General features: G+C 34.7%; 1 protein-coding gene across 1 annotated transcript; it reads left to right on the top strand.

The window, feature by feature from the left end:
• Nucleotides 1–10,010: 10,010 nt before the first annotated feature.
• On the top strand, nt 10,011–11,180 carry LOC136203208 (probable carboxylesterase 2). Its single transcript, XM_065994305.1, has one exon. It carries the CDS (start codon nt 10,091–10,093, stop codon nt 11,039–11,041), a length of 951 nt encoding a protein of 316 aa, XP_065850377.1. The 5' UTR covers nt 10,011–10,090; the 3' UTR covers nt 11,042–11,180.
• Nucleotides 11,181–18,001: the final 6,821 nt, after the last annotated feature.

Below are 18,001 nucleotides of genomic sequence, written 5' to 3' on the forward strand. Positions count from 1 at the left end.
TTCACGTGGTGTAATGGGAGAACTGGTGAGGTGCATGTCAACTCTCGGCTTGACAGGGCTTTAGTTTCGGCTGATTTTGTTGAAGCTTGGAATTCGTGTTGTGTGGGGCTGACGCGTCATCACCCGGACCACCACCCCCTTTTGTTCAAATTTTTTACTACTTCTGGTAGGATTTCTAGGTTCAGATTTCAAAAAATATGGGTTAGTAATCCTGAGCTTTATGGGATAATAAAAAATCATTGGGATGGCCATGCCCCTGCTCTTCTGCCAGCTCCCTTGTTGTGTCATAAATTATATGGTCTGAGGACTATTTTGAGAAATTGAAATATTAATATTTTTGGTAACTTCAATGCTAACATTGATGAGGTGTGCAACTCCCTTGCATATATTCAGCAGACTATTCAATCTGCTGGATGGTTATTGAATCTTCAGGAACGTGAATTGGCCGCTCATAAGAAGTTGGACCTTCACTTACTTCAGCAAGAAACATATTTGAAAGAAAAAAGTCGAGTGTGGTGGCTTGCTGAGGGAGACCGTAATACAAGCTACTTTCACCGTGTCTCTGCGATGCGCAAATCGTATATGGGAATTTCTGCCTTAAAAATTTATGGGGTTTCTCACACTGACCCAAATATTATTTCTAATCATATTATCTCTTACTATGATAACCTATTCGCCAGCACGGGTGGGAATCCGGTGAATTTGTCTCTGGTTTCTGATATGGTTCCTCGGCTTGTGATGGATTTTTTAGAACACTTCTCTAACCGCCTACCCTGATGAGGATTGCATCCGACATACGGTTTTTTCCATGGATCCTTCTAGCTCTCCTGGCCCTGGCGGCTTCACTGGTCATTTTTTTCAGTCCTATTGGAGCATTGTGGGTAGTGACATGTGTAAAATGGTTCAGTGGTTCTTTCAACATGGGAAAATCTCTGGTGGGCTGAATTCAAACTTGATGGCACTTATCCCCAAAGTCCCTGGAGCCTCGACAATTGAACAATATAGGCCGATTGTTATGAGTAATTTCACATTCAAAATTATCTCAAAGATCTTAGCTGATAGGCTCGCCATTATTGCTAGCCGAATTGTTACAGAGAATCAATTTGGATTCATGAAATGGCGCCAAATCCATCCGTGCATTGCAATTGCTTCTGAAGGTGTCAATATCTTGAATAAAAAATGTTTTGGTGGTAACATGTGCCTAAAGGTGGACATTAGGAAAGCCTTTGATACATTAAACTGGCAATTTCTGCTTGAAGTTCTTAAGTCGTTTGGGTTTTCCTCTCAATTCATTGATTGGATTCATGCGATACTCTCTTCGGCTCATATCTCGATTCTCACTACTAATGGATCTGCTGGGTATATCTCTTGTTCTCGAGGGGTAAGGCAGGGAGATCCACTTTCTCCTCTTCTTTTTGGTTTAGCGGAGGATTTCCTTAGCCGTTTTATCAATGCTCATGCCTTGCGTGGGTCGCTGTCTCCGATGGGTTATTCTACTTCTTCTGTAATGCCTTCGCACTTGTTTTATGCAGATGATATTTTAGTTTTTTGCAGGGCAAGCATCACGAACATCCATGCTCTCATGGATATTTTGATTTATATGGCTCTCTATCTGGACAATTAGTGAATTGGCAAAAGTCTGAGATTTTCTTCGAGGATTCGATCTTACTTAGACGTCGGAATAGATTGGCGGGTCTAATTGGAATCAAAATTGGATCTCTCCCGTTGAATTACTTGGGCGTTCCTCTTTTTCAAGGGATCCTAAGAGCTAAATACCTTGCGGCGACTGCGGATAGAATTATTCTCTCTTTCTCACGCTGGGCGGGGACGTCTCTCTCTATGGCTGGTAGGCTGGCACTTATTAATTCAGTTATCACTAGCTCTCTGATCCACACCTTTATGGTTTATAAATGGCCTGTGAGTTTGCTAAATAGACTCAATAGACACATGACGAATTTCATTTGGACGGGTTCAGTTTTGTCCAAAAAGCTTGTTACTGTTCCCTGGAAGGTTTGCTTAAAGCCCTTAAAGGAAGGAGGGTTGGGTATTAAACACTTCTTGACCCTTAAATTGACTAAGAGTGGTAAATTGGCATAGGGTTTTCTCTCCTCTAATTCTTTATGCTTTAATTTGTTGAGGACGCGCTTTCTAAATAGGGCTGGCTTGCCAAAGTTTCGGTTGCAGCGATCGTCTGTTTGGTGCTCTGTCAAGGCCGCCTATCTCAAGTTACGGGAGAATTGTTTTTGGTCATTTGGATCATCTTCTAAATTTTCATTTAGGAATTCGAAATGGATTTTGCCGCCCCTAGCTGAACAGCTTGGGATTTCTATGTCAGACCGTTTGAAGCTCACTGATAGAATCTCAAATTTTCATGAAAATGACAACTGGCGGGATCTTCCGATGCTGGCTAGTCCGTTGCACCAGCGCATCCGGAATATGCATGGAAATGGCTGTGAACATGATTTATGTTTTTAGAGACCTGCGAGCAATGGCCTCTTCACGTTAAAGTTATTATATCACTGGCTACGTGCTCCTCCGGCTTTGCCTTTAGTTTTTTAGTCAATTTGGAAACCTTTTATTCAGTCGTCACACTCTATGGTCTGCTGGCATGCATACTGGGGCTCTTTACCAACTCATGTCGTGCTCCATGCTAGAGGTCTGTCTCTAATATCTCATTGTCTGGTCTGTTTAATGGCTTATAAGACGAGTGACCATTTTCTTGTTCATTGCCCCTTTGCTTCCCAAATCTGGTTCAGCATATCAGTTTTATTTGGTAGAAGACTTGTACTTGATTCTTGTCTACAGAACCTCTTGCAACACGCCTTCTCACACAAGTTCAGTTCGCAAGTACTTTCCCTCTAGCAGGTCGCGCTTGTTAATGTTGTTTGGTTGATCTGGTATGCAAGAAATGCTGCTATTTTTTAGAGCAAGCCACCAAACATTCATGAGGCATTACGCTATATTTGGTCTGCTATTCGTAGCTCTAATAAAATCAGCAACGGATCGGTATGGAATTCTGTTGTGGAGTTATCAATTCTCCATAATCTCGGGTTAAACGCTCGTTGTCATAGGGCCCCTCGAATCATTGAAGTTAGATGGCATCCCCCTCCGTCTGATTGGATTAAAGCTAACACTGATGCATCCATGATCTCGGGTAGAGCTGGTTGCGATGTGGTTTTTCGAAATAGTCAGGGACGTCCTCTTGGGTCATTTGCCTTCCCCATTGATTGTGCTTTGGTACACATGGCGGAATTGCAAGCTGCTATTTTTGCAGTTTTGATTGCGAGGTCACATGGATGGTCATCTCTGGATTGAAAGTGACTCGACTTACGTTATTTGAATTTTCCGTTCCCGTGCACAGATCATTCCTTGGACAATGTGTGTGGATTGGTTAAATTGTTTAGATTCAATGATGCATATACAAGCGGATGCTCTTGCTAATTATGGACGTCTGACCTCAGATTTACAAATGTGGAATACCCTTCCAGACTTCTGCTCCCTTCTTGCTAGAGATAATGCCCTTGGTAGGGATATGTTTAGATTTTCTTAAAACATTCTTTGTACTGGTTTCATACTTTTTTTCTTCTATTCCTTTATATATTTGGTTCTTTGCCTTTTCGAGGGTCCCAACCTGATTGGGATTCCCGTTGGGCTAGATCTGTATTTCAATAAAAAAAACTATACAAATTCTCTATATGTTGTACAATTATTACTTAATTGATATTATTATTATATTTAACTATGCATTAATATACATCCACATAACTCACTCAAATTTTATTAAATTAATTATATTTCATATCGAATTAATTATTTTATTTTATTAAATATGAAATTTTAATTAATTAAAATTCTTTTTAATCTTGATTTTTAAATGTTTGACAACTAATAAAATAAACCGCTAAAACACTTCTTTCATTTTCTCTCTACTTTCGCTATTATATATAGTATAGATATCATGCTAATTTTATATTGGTATAAATTGGGAAGTTTTTGCCTAAAATAGTCAAACAAAAGATAGATAGATCCCAACAAACTCTTTATAAAAAAACCCCAATATGGATCTCGAAGTAACATATTCCACTCTTTCTTTTCTTTCCACACATACATATTCAAAATCTCCAACTCTCTCTCTAAATGGAAAACAAAGAAGAAATATCTAACACCGATTTGGCTGCTGGGTTGCAAGGGGTCTTTCAAGCAGTTGAAAGGCTAACAATTGTGGTAGGAGAAAACAAACAACCAAGAACTACAAGATATGTTATACCTAATGATAGAGCTCAATTCCAAGATCTCAGTGACTTACACTATGCCATTTTCCCTTTAATATGACACAAGATACATGACAGACATTTATTTTCGTGTCGTCTGAATATTTTTCATGACAGTATTTTAACTGTATGTCATCTGAAAGCGAAATAAAAAATGCGCTCGATTCTCAGATGACATTACGATTACATAATCTTGTCATCCAAAGAAAACGCGCGTTTTCGTTAAATTTCACTTACTCAACAGATGACACTTCTAATAAATGAATGTCATTGTTTGCCGAAAACAAAAAAGCGGCAAATGAAATTTCACTTACGCGGCCAATCCCCAAATTTTAGGCGCTTTTGTTTGACTGAAATTTCGGCTGATATCTAAACCCTCTCTCTAATCCCAAACCCTAGTTTAGGTTACGCAAGAGCTTCATCCCTCTCATCCATCTCTATCTCCATGGATGATTTGAACATGCAATCACTGGCGGAGCTATAAACACGGTACTGGTAAGTATCTATTGATTTTCAATGTTCCTTACTCTCTCTTTTCCTCATCCGATTTACTTTTGTGTATGTCAATTTCAGCAGCTGGAATAAGAATCTATTGATTTTCAGAGCTATGATTTAAAGGGTTAGATCTCTCGCTTAGATACTGATTTTATTGTATTCATTGTTATATTCACCGCTGAAATTCTTGGGTCATTATCTTTTTTAACCTAAGGCAATACAATGCCGGTTGCTGAAGATGTTCTGATTTCTTTTTATTTGAACATAATATTTGCAGGGATAGTAAGAATGCTACATGCGAAGGCTGACTGAAGAGATTGTCAATCAATTCTTGCGTTTAGCATATGGGAAGATTTCTTTAACTTATTGAGTATATATTGTTGTTATGTTGGTTTGAACTGATTGGTTGCATGTCTGATGTTGTTGTGGGTGGTGCTGCTGAGATAGGTTTGCAATATATCTTCCACTTGGATTGTTATCTGAATGAGTATGTGTATGTATATGAACATAGAACTCATTGATTTAGGAAACTAGCCTGCTTTTGAGTATACATATATATATATATTGTTATGTGGGTTTGAACTGAAAGATTACATATATGTATGATGTTGTGGGTGATGATGAAATGATTGGTATGAACTGATTGGTTAGATATAACTGATTAGGCATACTCTAAAGCTTTGAATGTTCATTGTGATTGGCAATACTCTTACACCTATGAGTTATACTGATAGAAGTGATTGTGTATGTGTATGTGTATGAAACATGTTTATATTTGATGTTTTGTTGATGTTTATGTTTGAGGTTCTGTATGAGTATGTGTACGATTGTTCATTTGGGCATGTAGCTTATTAATCATGCATCAAGTATTAGAGGAACATTGTAAAAGGGTCATTGAGCATGTATGAAGCATGTATTAAAGGGTAAATTTAGGCTAATTGCATGTACTGATATGGCTTGCAAATGATAAGATATCACCATTCTCTTTTTTATTTGAACATGACCTATGATGATAAGTAAGGAATAAGTTGTATGCTTGTTATAGCATGTTCACTTGAATATACATGTCTGCTTGAATAAGTTGTCTACTTGTTATAGCATGTTAGGCATACTCCTAAATCTCCATTACTATGTATCATGTCACTTGGCTTGTTATGCTTATGGAAAAGTGTTTAACATGGTGATGAAGTTGTATGATTCTAACAACACAAGTTTATGACTAAGCTTGTGGTGACAGTATCATACACTTCATCACCATACTAACTTCATCATGAACTGTACAATCCAAGTGGCAGGTACATAGTGGTGGCTTTATGATGCTATGAGAACAAGTTTTAGACATGTACGAATAAGTTGTCTATTTGTTATAACATGTTAGGCATACTCTTAAAGCTGAAAATGTTATGAAACCATTCAGGATGGTGATGAGATAGGTTTACAATATACCTTCCATTTGGCTTGTTATCTAATTGAAACCATTCAGGATGTTGATGGGTTTTCGATGCTTGTTATGAACTTGATATTATGTTTAGGAAGGCAGCTGATCATGCATACTCTTAAAGCTGAAAATGATGAAGTTGCTTGATTCTTTTCTATTTTAACATGAGTTATGCTGATGAGACATATGTTTCATGTCAATTTAGCATGTTATGTGTTATGTGTCTATGTATGAAGCATGTTGGCTTGTTTTATGTTCTGTTTATGAAGTAACTGATTAAGGAATAGACATATGTTTCATATCAATTTAGCATGTTATGTGTTAGGAAGTAGAACTGATTCAATTTAATAGACATAAACGAATAAGTTGACTACTTTGTTATAGCATGTTATGATCCACTTGAATATACATATATATGTCTACTTGAATAAGTTGTCTACTTTGTATTGCTTATCAAAAAAGGATAGCGTGCAAGGGGGGCATTATGATGTGACGTGCGAATAGCGTACAAGGGGGGGCGTGATGCGCGAATAGAAAGGAGATTTTGATGCTAAAGAAACACTAGAGCTGGATGGATGGAGTGGAGTACTGGAGGGGCATGGAGCCAACATTGAAGATCAGATTGATTACCAAGTACATTTGTAATCAGTAATCATTCTTTTCTTCAAGAATGGCTTTATGCCCATCCAGTAGTCCACACCATCTAACTCAATGGTTGCCCAGCATCCAAATTTCCTTGCTATTCGCACATCACGCCCCCCCCCCCCCCTTGTACGATATTCGCACGTCACATCATAATGCCCCCCTTGCTTGCTATTTGCACATCATATATCCACTGCATGCTTTTCAGTCCATCTCCTGGCAGTTGCTACATAACCTTCCCTGTTGCTGATGTATCGTTCAGCAATTCGCTCTCAGCCAGGAAATGGCCCCTCAATGAAGGGCTCTACCAGCATTCCATAAATATTCCACAGCAGCTATAAAATGCATAGATAAATTAAATTAGACCCCAAACATGAGTAGATAAACTAGACCCCAAACATGAATAGATAAATTTACGGGTAAAAAATACATAGATTTACATCTTACCGTGGAAATACTATGGGCAGGGCGATCAAGTAGCTGGGGCATAGAAACATGCCCCAAGGGACCGATATTAGGATGGTAAATTTTGGTCCTGAATATGACCTGCGAACAATAGTAATATCATGAGTGTATTTACAAAGATATGAACTGATTTATGTGTGTTAACAAGTTTATGCATTTTCTTACAACTAGAGGTGTGGAGGGGAAATCGACAGGGAATTCCATGTCGACTATGAATACACCTCCTTCATAAGGGGTGTTTGGAGGGCCATTCATCACGGCATTCCATTGCCGCCGGTCAGGACCATATATATTGACAAGCCACCTGGGTGCCTCATATCAGAGTTGGTCAATCTGAAACTCAACACTACGATAGAGGTTCCTTACAAGTCTATCCATGCTCGAAATAACAAACTGTAAGTATAGTGTTAGGTTGCCCTGGGTGACTATTGAGAATTGGTAAACACTTCCTATTTATAATGTGGGTGGGTAAGTGAAGGGTCTCAGAATGGAGAAAAGGTAAAAGGAGATTAATTAGGTCTATCTGTATACGGTATGTAATTAATGAGCATCATCAATTGGTTTTGCAGATATCAAGACTTTGGGGATTCTAGGAGATGATGACTTAGATATGCTTCAGTTCAAGTTGGATTTGGCTTTCCAATCAACACCACCACGCCTCTGACTATATATATAGATTTGGAGATGTACATTAATTGCTTTTTTTTTTTTACCCGAGTATTCATTCAGTTATTTGTGTAGTTCAAATGTAAACAGATTATGAGCATTAGTCTCCAATAAAATTAAAATCATTGATATACAGAAATTCTTGTTCATTTGATAATTATTGTTCATTTCCATAATCATTCGAAGAAGAATGCAATGAGTGGCATTTACGTTTAAAAAAATATCATCTAAACAACAATAAAAAGACATTAAATTAAAACAATCTGTTATCTAAAATAAATCTTTTGACATGATTGATTAAGACCTATGTCATCTGATACAAGTTACTACGACAGAAATTATTATAAAAACTGTCATCGCGAATACCAATATGCCAATTTCCCATATAGCGACTTGACATTTTTAATTATTAGTATGTCATGTGATGACATTAAAAGTGACGTTAATAAATAAAAAGATGCATCGTAACAATGTTCATATGACAGTACGAAACTAGGCTGATGTCATGTATAGTATCTTCAAATGACAGAACCTAACCGTCGTCTGAAGGTGCAATAGACGGCAGCGAGTCCTGTGACAAATTTATATTTCACGAGATGACGGTTTCTAATCGTCGTCTGAAGAGGGTTTTGGCGTAGTGTTATTAAGGTTACAACCTCCTTCGGGTGAGGATTCTGCAACAGATCCTATGGATTTTCTGGATGCTATGGGCAGATGTTATGAGGTCTTATGATGCACCAGTGCTATGATGGTATTGTTAACAGGGAATCAATTACAAGGAGTGGCACGTAGTTTGTATCTTGGGTCCAAAAAATTAATTTTGAAGAAGTTCCTGAGCTTTTTCAATTAACTTATTGCCCCATCTCTTTTTATGGATATTTTTAATCCTAATCGTATTTTCTTTATTTTTTCTTTGTTTTGATGTTGCATTATTTTTTGTTTAAACTTATTTCCTCATCTCTTCTATCTAAACACAAGATTCTTTTTCAACTAATAATATTATATATTAAAATATATAATAATTATATTTAAAATATATTTATATATATATATATATAAACTATATTTATATATATAAAAAATGTTTTTTTATAACATAAAAAATATTTTTAATCCTCTCCTTTTCCTACCAAAAAAATATATATAAAAAATAATTATAAAACATTATTGGATGCTATTAACCTCCATATCCTTTGTTGAGTCCATCAATATATTAAAGTTAGTTTTTATTTAATTTTAACCTTAGAACTTTTTTTTAAACAATTTCACATCTCACAAATTAATTAATTATATATCACATGCCATAAGAATGCCGAAATGTGACATTATTTACATGGTGTCACGTTTTAACATAAAATATGAGGCTAATTTTATATTGGGGTTAATACATCATTTGCTCTTAAACTTGTTCAAAAAAATTGACGGGACTCCTGAACTATCAAAATATCTCGATAGTCCTCTAAACTTCAATAAAATGTTCAGTTAATTTTTTGAATTTGCGTAAAATATAATCAATTGATCAATCGGTCGCACTTGCATAAAATATTCAGTTAGCCCCCTGAACTTGCATAAAATGTAATCAATTGATCACTCGGTCGCAAAAAAAAATAAGTTAAATACGGAAGATGTATTCCACGCATCTTAGAATGTTATTACACAATTAAAAAATAAATTAAAAATGAAGTTATTACTTGCTCAACTATACAACTTGTCTTCTCTAATATTAGAACTGCATACCCCGATTTTGATCGTTTTACTTTTTTTTAAACTTGTACAATATATCTTCTGCATTTAACTTACATTTTTGCGACCGAGTGATAAATTGATTACATTTTATGCAAATTCAGGGGGCTAACTGAATATTTTATGCAAGTTGAGGAGTCTATCAGGATACTTTAAAAATTTAGGGGACCAATCAAACTTTTTAGACAAGTTCAGGGAGCAAATGATGTATTAAGCCTTTATATTGGTATAAATTGGGAAGTTTTTGCCTAAAATAATAATCAAACAAAAAGATAGATAGATCCCAACAACCCCTTGGACTAATATAAAAACCCCCAATATGGATCTCAAATCACATATTCAAAATCTTCAAGTAATCTCTAAATTCTAAATGGAAAACAAAGAAGAAATATCTCGTATCATCTTCCCCTACATTCAAATTCACAAAGATGGAACAATCGAGAGACTAGCCGGAACAGGAATTACTCTGGCAGGATTAGATCCCGAAACTAATGTTCTATCAAAAGACACCATTATCACACCACAAACCAGAGTTTCAGCCAGATTCTACCTCCCCAACTCAATCAAAACACACGAAAAAATCCCTCTCGTAATCTACTATCACGGCGGAGGCTTTTTCTTATCCTCAACCGCCGATCCCTTCTACCACCACAGCCTCAACAAAATAGTTGCAGAAGCCAGAGTACTTCTAGTTTCAATTAATTACAGATTAGCCCCCGAGACACCACTTCCAGCCGCTTATGAAGACTCATGGACTGCACTCAATTGGATAGCCCAACGCCAAGACTCCTGGCTGATCAATCACGCAGATTTTAACAAGGTTTTTCTCGCCGGAGATAGCTGCGGTGCAAACATGGCTCATCATTTTGGTGCAAGGCTAGGTAAAGATAATGATAATTTTGGGATCAAAATTGAAGGAATAGCTATGATTCATCCTTATTTTTGGGGGAAAGATCCGATAGGTGTGGAAGTAAGTGATGAAGTGAGAAAATCAATGGTGGATGATTGGTGGTTGTTTGTTTGTCCGTCGGAGAAAGGATTGGATGATCCGATGATTAATCCTTTTGTGGATGAAACGGTGTCGTTGTCGGAGCTTGAAGGATTGGGTTGTGAGAGGGTAATGGTGGTTGTTGCAGAGAAAGATATATTGAGAGATAGAGGAAGGTTTTATTATGAAAAATTGGTGAAGAGTGGATGGGGAGGGAGTGCAGAAATTGTGGAAATACAAGGCGAAGATCATATTTTTCATATATTTGATCCTAATTCTGATAAAGCTAAGTCATTGTTTAAGACTCTAGCTTCTTTTTTTAATAAACCATAGTTTCTATTTTCTTTTTTTTATGATTTATCTATTCTCCATATGTGATATTTGATTAATGCTTTCTTTTTTTTTTGGAAGAAAAAATTCTTATACTTGTATACAAGTAATATATAAATTAGTATATAAACTAGCTCTCTACTATTTGCATGTTTTTTGCTAGGGTAATTAATTTATTAGTCCCTATATTTTGTCAAAATACACTGTTTAGTTCCTTATTTTTAAAAACATATGGTAAGGTCTCTGACCTTTTTCTCAGTGAACTGTTTAGTCATTCCGTCTATTTGTTAGATTTTTTACTGTTTATGATTTCGGAAATGACTAAATTATCATTTACTATTTACCTTCAAACTTCAGAAAAGGAAATCCAATTTAGAAAAAGAAGCTATTTGTATGGTGAACAAGAAAAAGAACCGACCCAATGCTTACAAATTTGAACGATTAAGAAGAAAATCAAGAAGAAGAACACTCAAAGTTGATTTCAGATGCATTAGAGTTTAAAGGAAAGGGAAATAAAGGAAAAGAAGAACGCAAATCCAAATTGACTAACAGAATCTTCATGAGAGTCTAACGACAATGACTAAACAGTTTACCAAGAAAAACGTTAGGGACTTTACCGGGTGTTTTTGAAAATACAGAATTAAACAATGTGTTTTGTCAAAATATAAGGACTAATAAATTAATTACCTTTTTCTATTATTTTTATTTGCTTGAAATTTTAACTTTTATCTAATATTGTAACACCAATAATAAAAACTTGCTTACACATAACATGCAAAGCATTGAAGTATGTAGCATTTGACATGTGCAAGGAACACAAGTCACAATTGGTGGATTGAAAAAATACAAAAAAAACCTTGAAATAAGAACTAGTGGACTAATTGGAACATAGATGAAGATTAATTAGTCGATTAATTTTCATGTCATCATAATTTAGTAAACTAAGAGCATCTCCAATAGCCTCTTAAATTGGCTCTTAAGTTAAAATTTGAGGAGGAAGAATGGAAATTCATCTCCAATAGCTTTTTAGTGGCTCCTCAAATCACTAAGAGCCTCTTCATTCTCTCTATTAATAGAGAGTCATTCTCTACCTCTTAGTGCCACTTAACTTCATTTTTATTAATATTTATTATTGATGTGTCTCTCTCCTCACACTATTGGGAATGTAACAATAAAGAATAATCTTAATAATAAAATAATAAATAAGGAGTGAATATAAGAAGCATTGTTGGAGATGATATATCTTAGCCACTCTTAAATCACTAAGAGTCAATTTTTTATATTATTTTTAGAGAGCTCACTAAGAGTCTCTTGGAAATGCTCTAATATACTAGTTGATGAGACATCCTCTCTAAAACTGTACGGTGCGGTTTGGTTTAATTGATATAATAAAGTTTCATTTATTATCACAAACATGCTCACATTTATTGGAGAGAGGATGAGTCTGATCGGGTCTAAAAACATTAGTCTGAAATGAGTAAATTACATCAAAGGTACCTGAATTATACCTCAAATCACACTTTGGTACCTGAATTACATTTTGTCTTAAAAATATACCTCAAATATGAATGACCGGATAATTTAATATTTTTAACAGGCACTAACCAGTCAATTAGAATTTAGACAATTTATTTGACCATTTTAAGATTTTGACTATTTATTAAATAATTTTTAATTAAAATTTAGAAAGACTCAATCTCTCTCCTCTATTCTGTCACTCTCTTCGTTTCTCTCTCTTTCTCGCTCGTTGATGATGAAGTCTAGCCGCTCAACCGCTGCTCGGCGTCGACTAATCTATCACTCTCTTCGCTTCTCCTTTTCTCTCTCGTCTATGATGATGTCTGGCGGCTCAACCGCTACTCGACGTCGACTAATCTGTCACTCTTTTTGTTTCTCTCTCTATCTCTCTCGTTGATGATGATGAAGTATGGCGGCTCAACCGCTGCTCGGCGTCGACTACTGCAATCACTACGAGTTGATTCCGACGGTTTCTATGGTTGACACGGACACATCTGCTCCAAGGACAGGAGCTCAAATCTCAAATCTTCTGAATTGGATCTCTAATCTTGCCTGGTAGAGAATAGAATACGATTCCTTTTTACAATATCATTTTCTCAGTACTTATTTAATTCTTGGCATCACTTTCAGAAACCTATAAACTCAGTAGTGTAAATAACCAATTTTTATATTCATCTTTCCAAAATGAAAAGATCCAACAATCTAGAGAAGCATAAAGAAACAAAATAGCTTGTTTTTGCTAATATACTTTCGAAGCTTCTAATGATTGTATAACCAATTTTTGTATTCATTTTTCAACAGTTTTAATCTTAATTTACTGTGGCTACTTTTCAATTTGGAGATGAAAAGGTTGGATTTATTAGAGAGAAAGGAAATGGGAGAGAGATAAACATTGAATTTTATTTTTTAGAGAGAGAAAGGAAACGGGAGAGAGAAACAAAGGAAAGTAAGAAGAAGGAAGAAGAACCATTCTAGTTCAGTGAGAATTGAAGAGAGAGAGAGTGAGAATGAGAGAGAGAAAGAAAGTAAGAGAGAGAAATTAGTCAAAGTTTTAATTAAAAATGGTCAAAAATCGGATTGACCAATTAGTGACTGGCTAAACGTATTATATTGTCCGGTTACCATTAGTTAAGGTATATTTTTAAGACAAAATGTAATTCAGGTACCAAAGTGTGAATTGGAGTATAATTCAGATACCATTGATGTAATTTACCCGTCTGAAATACTAAAAGTTTATAATTGCTTAAATCAGCCGCATGTTATAGAAAATTTTAATGGAAAGAAAATTCTAATAAATATCAAATTACTCAATTGAACAGAAAAATAAAAATCTTAATATATTCATTTATCCAAACAGATAACCATAGGGCTCAAACTTAATGTGGATGGAGCCATTAAAGGTCAGTGGTTTGATCCGATGCCAAAATAGCAGGTGGATCACAGGTTTTATTAAAAATATTGGATCGTGTTCAATCACTAAGGCCGAGCTTTGGGGAATTTACGAAGGTCTCTCGCTTGCTTGGTTTAAGGGTCCAAGATTTGCGGAGATGGATCTGATAGTCAAACTGCGATCAGCCTTCTGGAGGGAATATGATCTTAGTCCAAATGAGTTTTGTAACTTGATTGACGCTATTAAGGAGATGCTGAGCCGAGATTGGATGGTGATAATATCCCACACGTACCGTGAAGGAAACAGAAGTGCAGACCGCTTAACTAACCTTGCCTATGATCTCCCATTGGAATCGTATATTTTTGATCAACTCCCCAATATAATTCATGAAATCCTCCTCCAAAATGTCCTTGAACGTTTTCTTCCCCAAGCTGTGTCCCTTGTAGCCCTTAGGCTACTCTATCTTACCAAAAAAAACAGATAACCATATGTGTCGGCAGACTACAGATTCAATGTTCATAATAAATGATGTTTTACTTATAGTTTGGTGCCAAATTTCATAATGCTGAGATACTTTTTCAAGATTATGTGATGGATTACGAAAAATAATAAATATAAACTATAAGTACATTAATAGTCTTAATTGTTTTTTTGAAAAAGGATACAAGATGAGAAAACAAGTGATTTCCATTTGACCAGAAGATCTATTTTAATATTTTAAACAGCAGATTAATTTTGAAATTTATAATCGGTTTAGAATTGGTACCAAACCATAATTAAAATGGATTGAATAAGATTTTAAAATAATTAAGTTCAGACTAAATTACAAATAGAATAATATTTAAGGTTTTTGGTAAAGATAAAAATATCTCTAACCATCAAATCCATCAAACGAAGAAGGATATGATTTTTGTTGTGGTGCTCAAAAGAACCCTATTTATATATATTTAGTAAGCTAAATAATTTATTAGTTCCATATTGTTACGTAACATACTGTTTAGTCTTCATATTTTAAAAAACCGTGTTATTCCGTCTTTATAATTCGTCACTGTTAACATTTTAGTCATTTTGTTTAGTTTTTTTTGTAGCTTTTTAACTGTTATATTCAACATAAGCAGACAGAAAATAACAGAGTAACATGGTCATATTGTATCGTACTATGATTGTCCTGAAAGCTAAAACATGTTGGGTTAAAAATCTAAAAAAGAGACAAAAAGATGAAAAGGTTAATAGTGACAAAAGATAGAGACCTTATAACCAATGTTATTAGAACCGGACCAGACATCAAACCAGATTTATAAATGGGTCACGGGTCATTTGATCAGATTGGATGGCTCGGATTGGTCGAACCGGATGACGTAATAAATAAATAATATAATATATATAATTACTTTAAAATTATTTTTATAAATTGTATACATCCATAAATTATTTAAGATTTAATAATAATAAAAACCTAGAAATTTAAGTAGCAAAGAACAAAAATATAATATTAGAAAAAAAAAAGCAGTAATGAATGTTGGAAAGGTAAAAAAAAAAGTGGAAGAAGCTGTTAAAAAATAAAATCCCACATCATATAAGATCAGAAACAAAGAAACATAATATAAATATGAAGCCTAGGCAACCTAGATCTTTACTTACCTGGGCTGGCTTATACCATTCAGGCCCATAGCCTAGTTCAACAAACTGGAAGGGTAAAGATTGGATGTCTGGCCGGTTTCTAGCTTGTCCGGTCCGAACCAGATAACATTGCTTATAACGTATAATAATGTGTTACGTAAAAAGGTGAGGACTAATAAATTAATACCCTAAATCATACAATTTCTCTATTTCCTTAGGCTAAGCTATGCTTAACTCCCCTCTCTCTCTCTAATAATAAGCATTTAGTTCGTGGATAAAATAGTTTAGTATAAGAGTTATGTGACTTATAATACTAGAACACACTTCAATTATTCCGCTGCAACAATTAAATGGTTATCTTAACTACAAGAAGTAACTAAATTGATATCGTTGTTTATATTCGAATTTATATATTAATAAATCTAACAATTGCAAAATAATTAATCGCAAACTAAATTGATATATGTTTTCAAAAATGTTCTTACAATATTTTTGTTTTTTTATTTATAACTATAAATGATTAGTTATTGAATTCGTGAATCTTATTTTAAAATAAAAAAAATAAAAAAATTAGTTTTAACAATACAAGAAAATCATTAAAAAAATAAGATTTCTCTCACCTGAGTTGACAGCTTAGGGTTTTTTCTCCTAGGTAAAAAGTTGTATTTGCTTTTTAATGTTTGTCGTTATCATCGAAAACTACCATGGAAAAGGTGTTTGAGCAATTATCTCGAATGATCCATTTGTTTTATCTACTGCTTATTATTACTGGTTGCTGTTACGATTTGTTGTTTGCTGTTAGGAAAATACAACTTTTTCAAAAAACAGGGATTGTCTGTTTTTGTAAAAAAACTATTTTTCAAGTATAAAAGGCAAACATGAGATCATAACCAAATACTTAAAATTCTTAATTTTGAAATGAAAAGATAAAAAGGAACATGAAAATGACAAACCAAACGCTTCTAAGTGTTGAGGAGGACGAGGAGATCCTATCTGGATGTGGAAGGAAGTAAAACTACTCTAATTGAATTCTGTCTCGTTATTACTAATCAAACAATTAAATTCTAGGTTGTGAAACATTGAATGATGGGGCTGTGGAGGCTTGATATGAGCTATCGGAAACTTGCTTTCCAAAATGGGGTTTTGAATGTTACTTCCGATGGACGGTAAGTGCTTATTAAGTATATTTCTTGCTTTTTGAAAGAGTCAATGAATACATCTCGTAGTTTGATACTAACTCACGAGGAAATGTATCACATAGTTCGATATAAATGAGTACTTTGAAATACTTGGTTTTTAAAAGACAAAGTCTTCATTTGGTTCTAGCCAACAAGAAAAAATCGTAAAACGGATTATGAGTTATTACTCTACCTTTTAGAGATTAGGTTTATTGTTATTTTTTATATTTGTAGTCTTTTTCTTTCCTTTATGGGTCTTATATTGGGCTTTAACCTGTACTTGAGTGATGTTTTATTACTTATTATTTGCATGATATACTTGTACTTTTTTATCTAATGAAATGATATAAGCATTATTATAAAAAAAAACGTGCCTCCAGTATTTGGTGTGCTTCCAGTGATGGAAGTCGTGTAGATTGCTTTTGGATTTTTGAAGATTTTGGATCTCTTGCGCTTGGATATTTTTATCGAATTGAAACGATTAAATTTGTACTTTCGGTGGACTGACTTTCACTTTTAGAGTTTTACTTTTACTTTTTTGGCGGATAGATAATAGAATTTTCTTTAAAAAGATATTCTTTAAAAAATGCAATTTCTCTCTGTAACTATTCTCCAAAAATCACCGACCCTTCGTCTGATAAATGAGGACTCCCATTTAAAGGATTCGAATAGGGGAAGGCTATGACTCACAAGAGAGTTGTAGGCCTTATCAAGGAGGCATGGGCCTCCTCAAGAAGAGGCTCGTTGCCTCTAGTACTTAATCCGAGATTTACTTCATCTTGTAAGGTTCATCTATTGGCTAGTTTGAGTTTTGCTTTGTTTTAGACAGGTCGTTTCTTGGCTGGTTCATGTTATGCTTCATCTTAGAGGGATGTGTCTCAACTGTGGTGATGTCTTACGAGACTTCGATCTACTATTGTGGGTGAGATTCCTCTGAGAGAGTGATGTGGTAGACGAGTGGATATCTGTGAAGCAAGTTATGGATCTTCGTTATCATCCAACTAAGGTACTTCAAAGGAAAATGTCCTTATTATGTCTTAAATAACAAAGTTCCATATCTGAAGTCCTTATTATGTCTTAAATAGGAAAGTTCCATGTTTGAAATCCACTCAGTGGTTAGAAATCAAACTAAATTATTTTGTAAATTGAGTTAAAAAAAACCATATATCTTAACTCCTTGGTAACAGATAAAGGTTATGAGTTAGATATGGCCAATTCAACTTGAAAAGTGAACTGATTTATGCAGAAAAATACATG

The sequence above is a fragment of the Euphorbia lathyris genome, chromosome 8 (genome assembly GCF_963576675.1).
Source record: "Euphorbia lathyris chromosome 8, ddEupLath1.1, whole genome shotgun sequence".
NCBI classification, from domain to species: Eukaryota; Viridiplantae; Streptophyta; class Magnoliopsida; order Malpighiales; family Euphorbiaceae; genus Euphorbia; species Euphorbia lathyris.

Excerpts from the sequence above, each read along its gene's own strand:
- LOC136203208 (XM_065994305.1), top strand. The coding sequence starts at position 10,091 with ATGGAAAACAAAGAAGAAATATCTCGTATCATCTTCCCCTACATTCAA.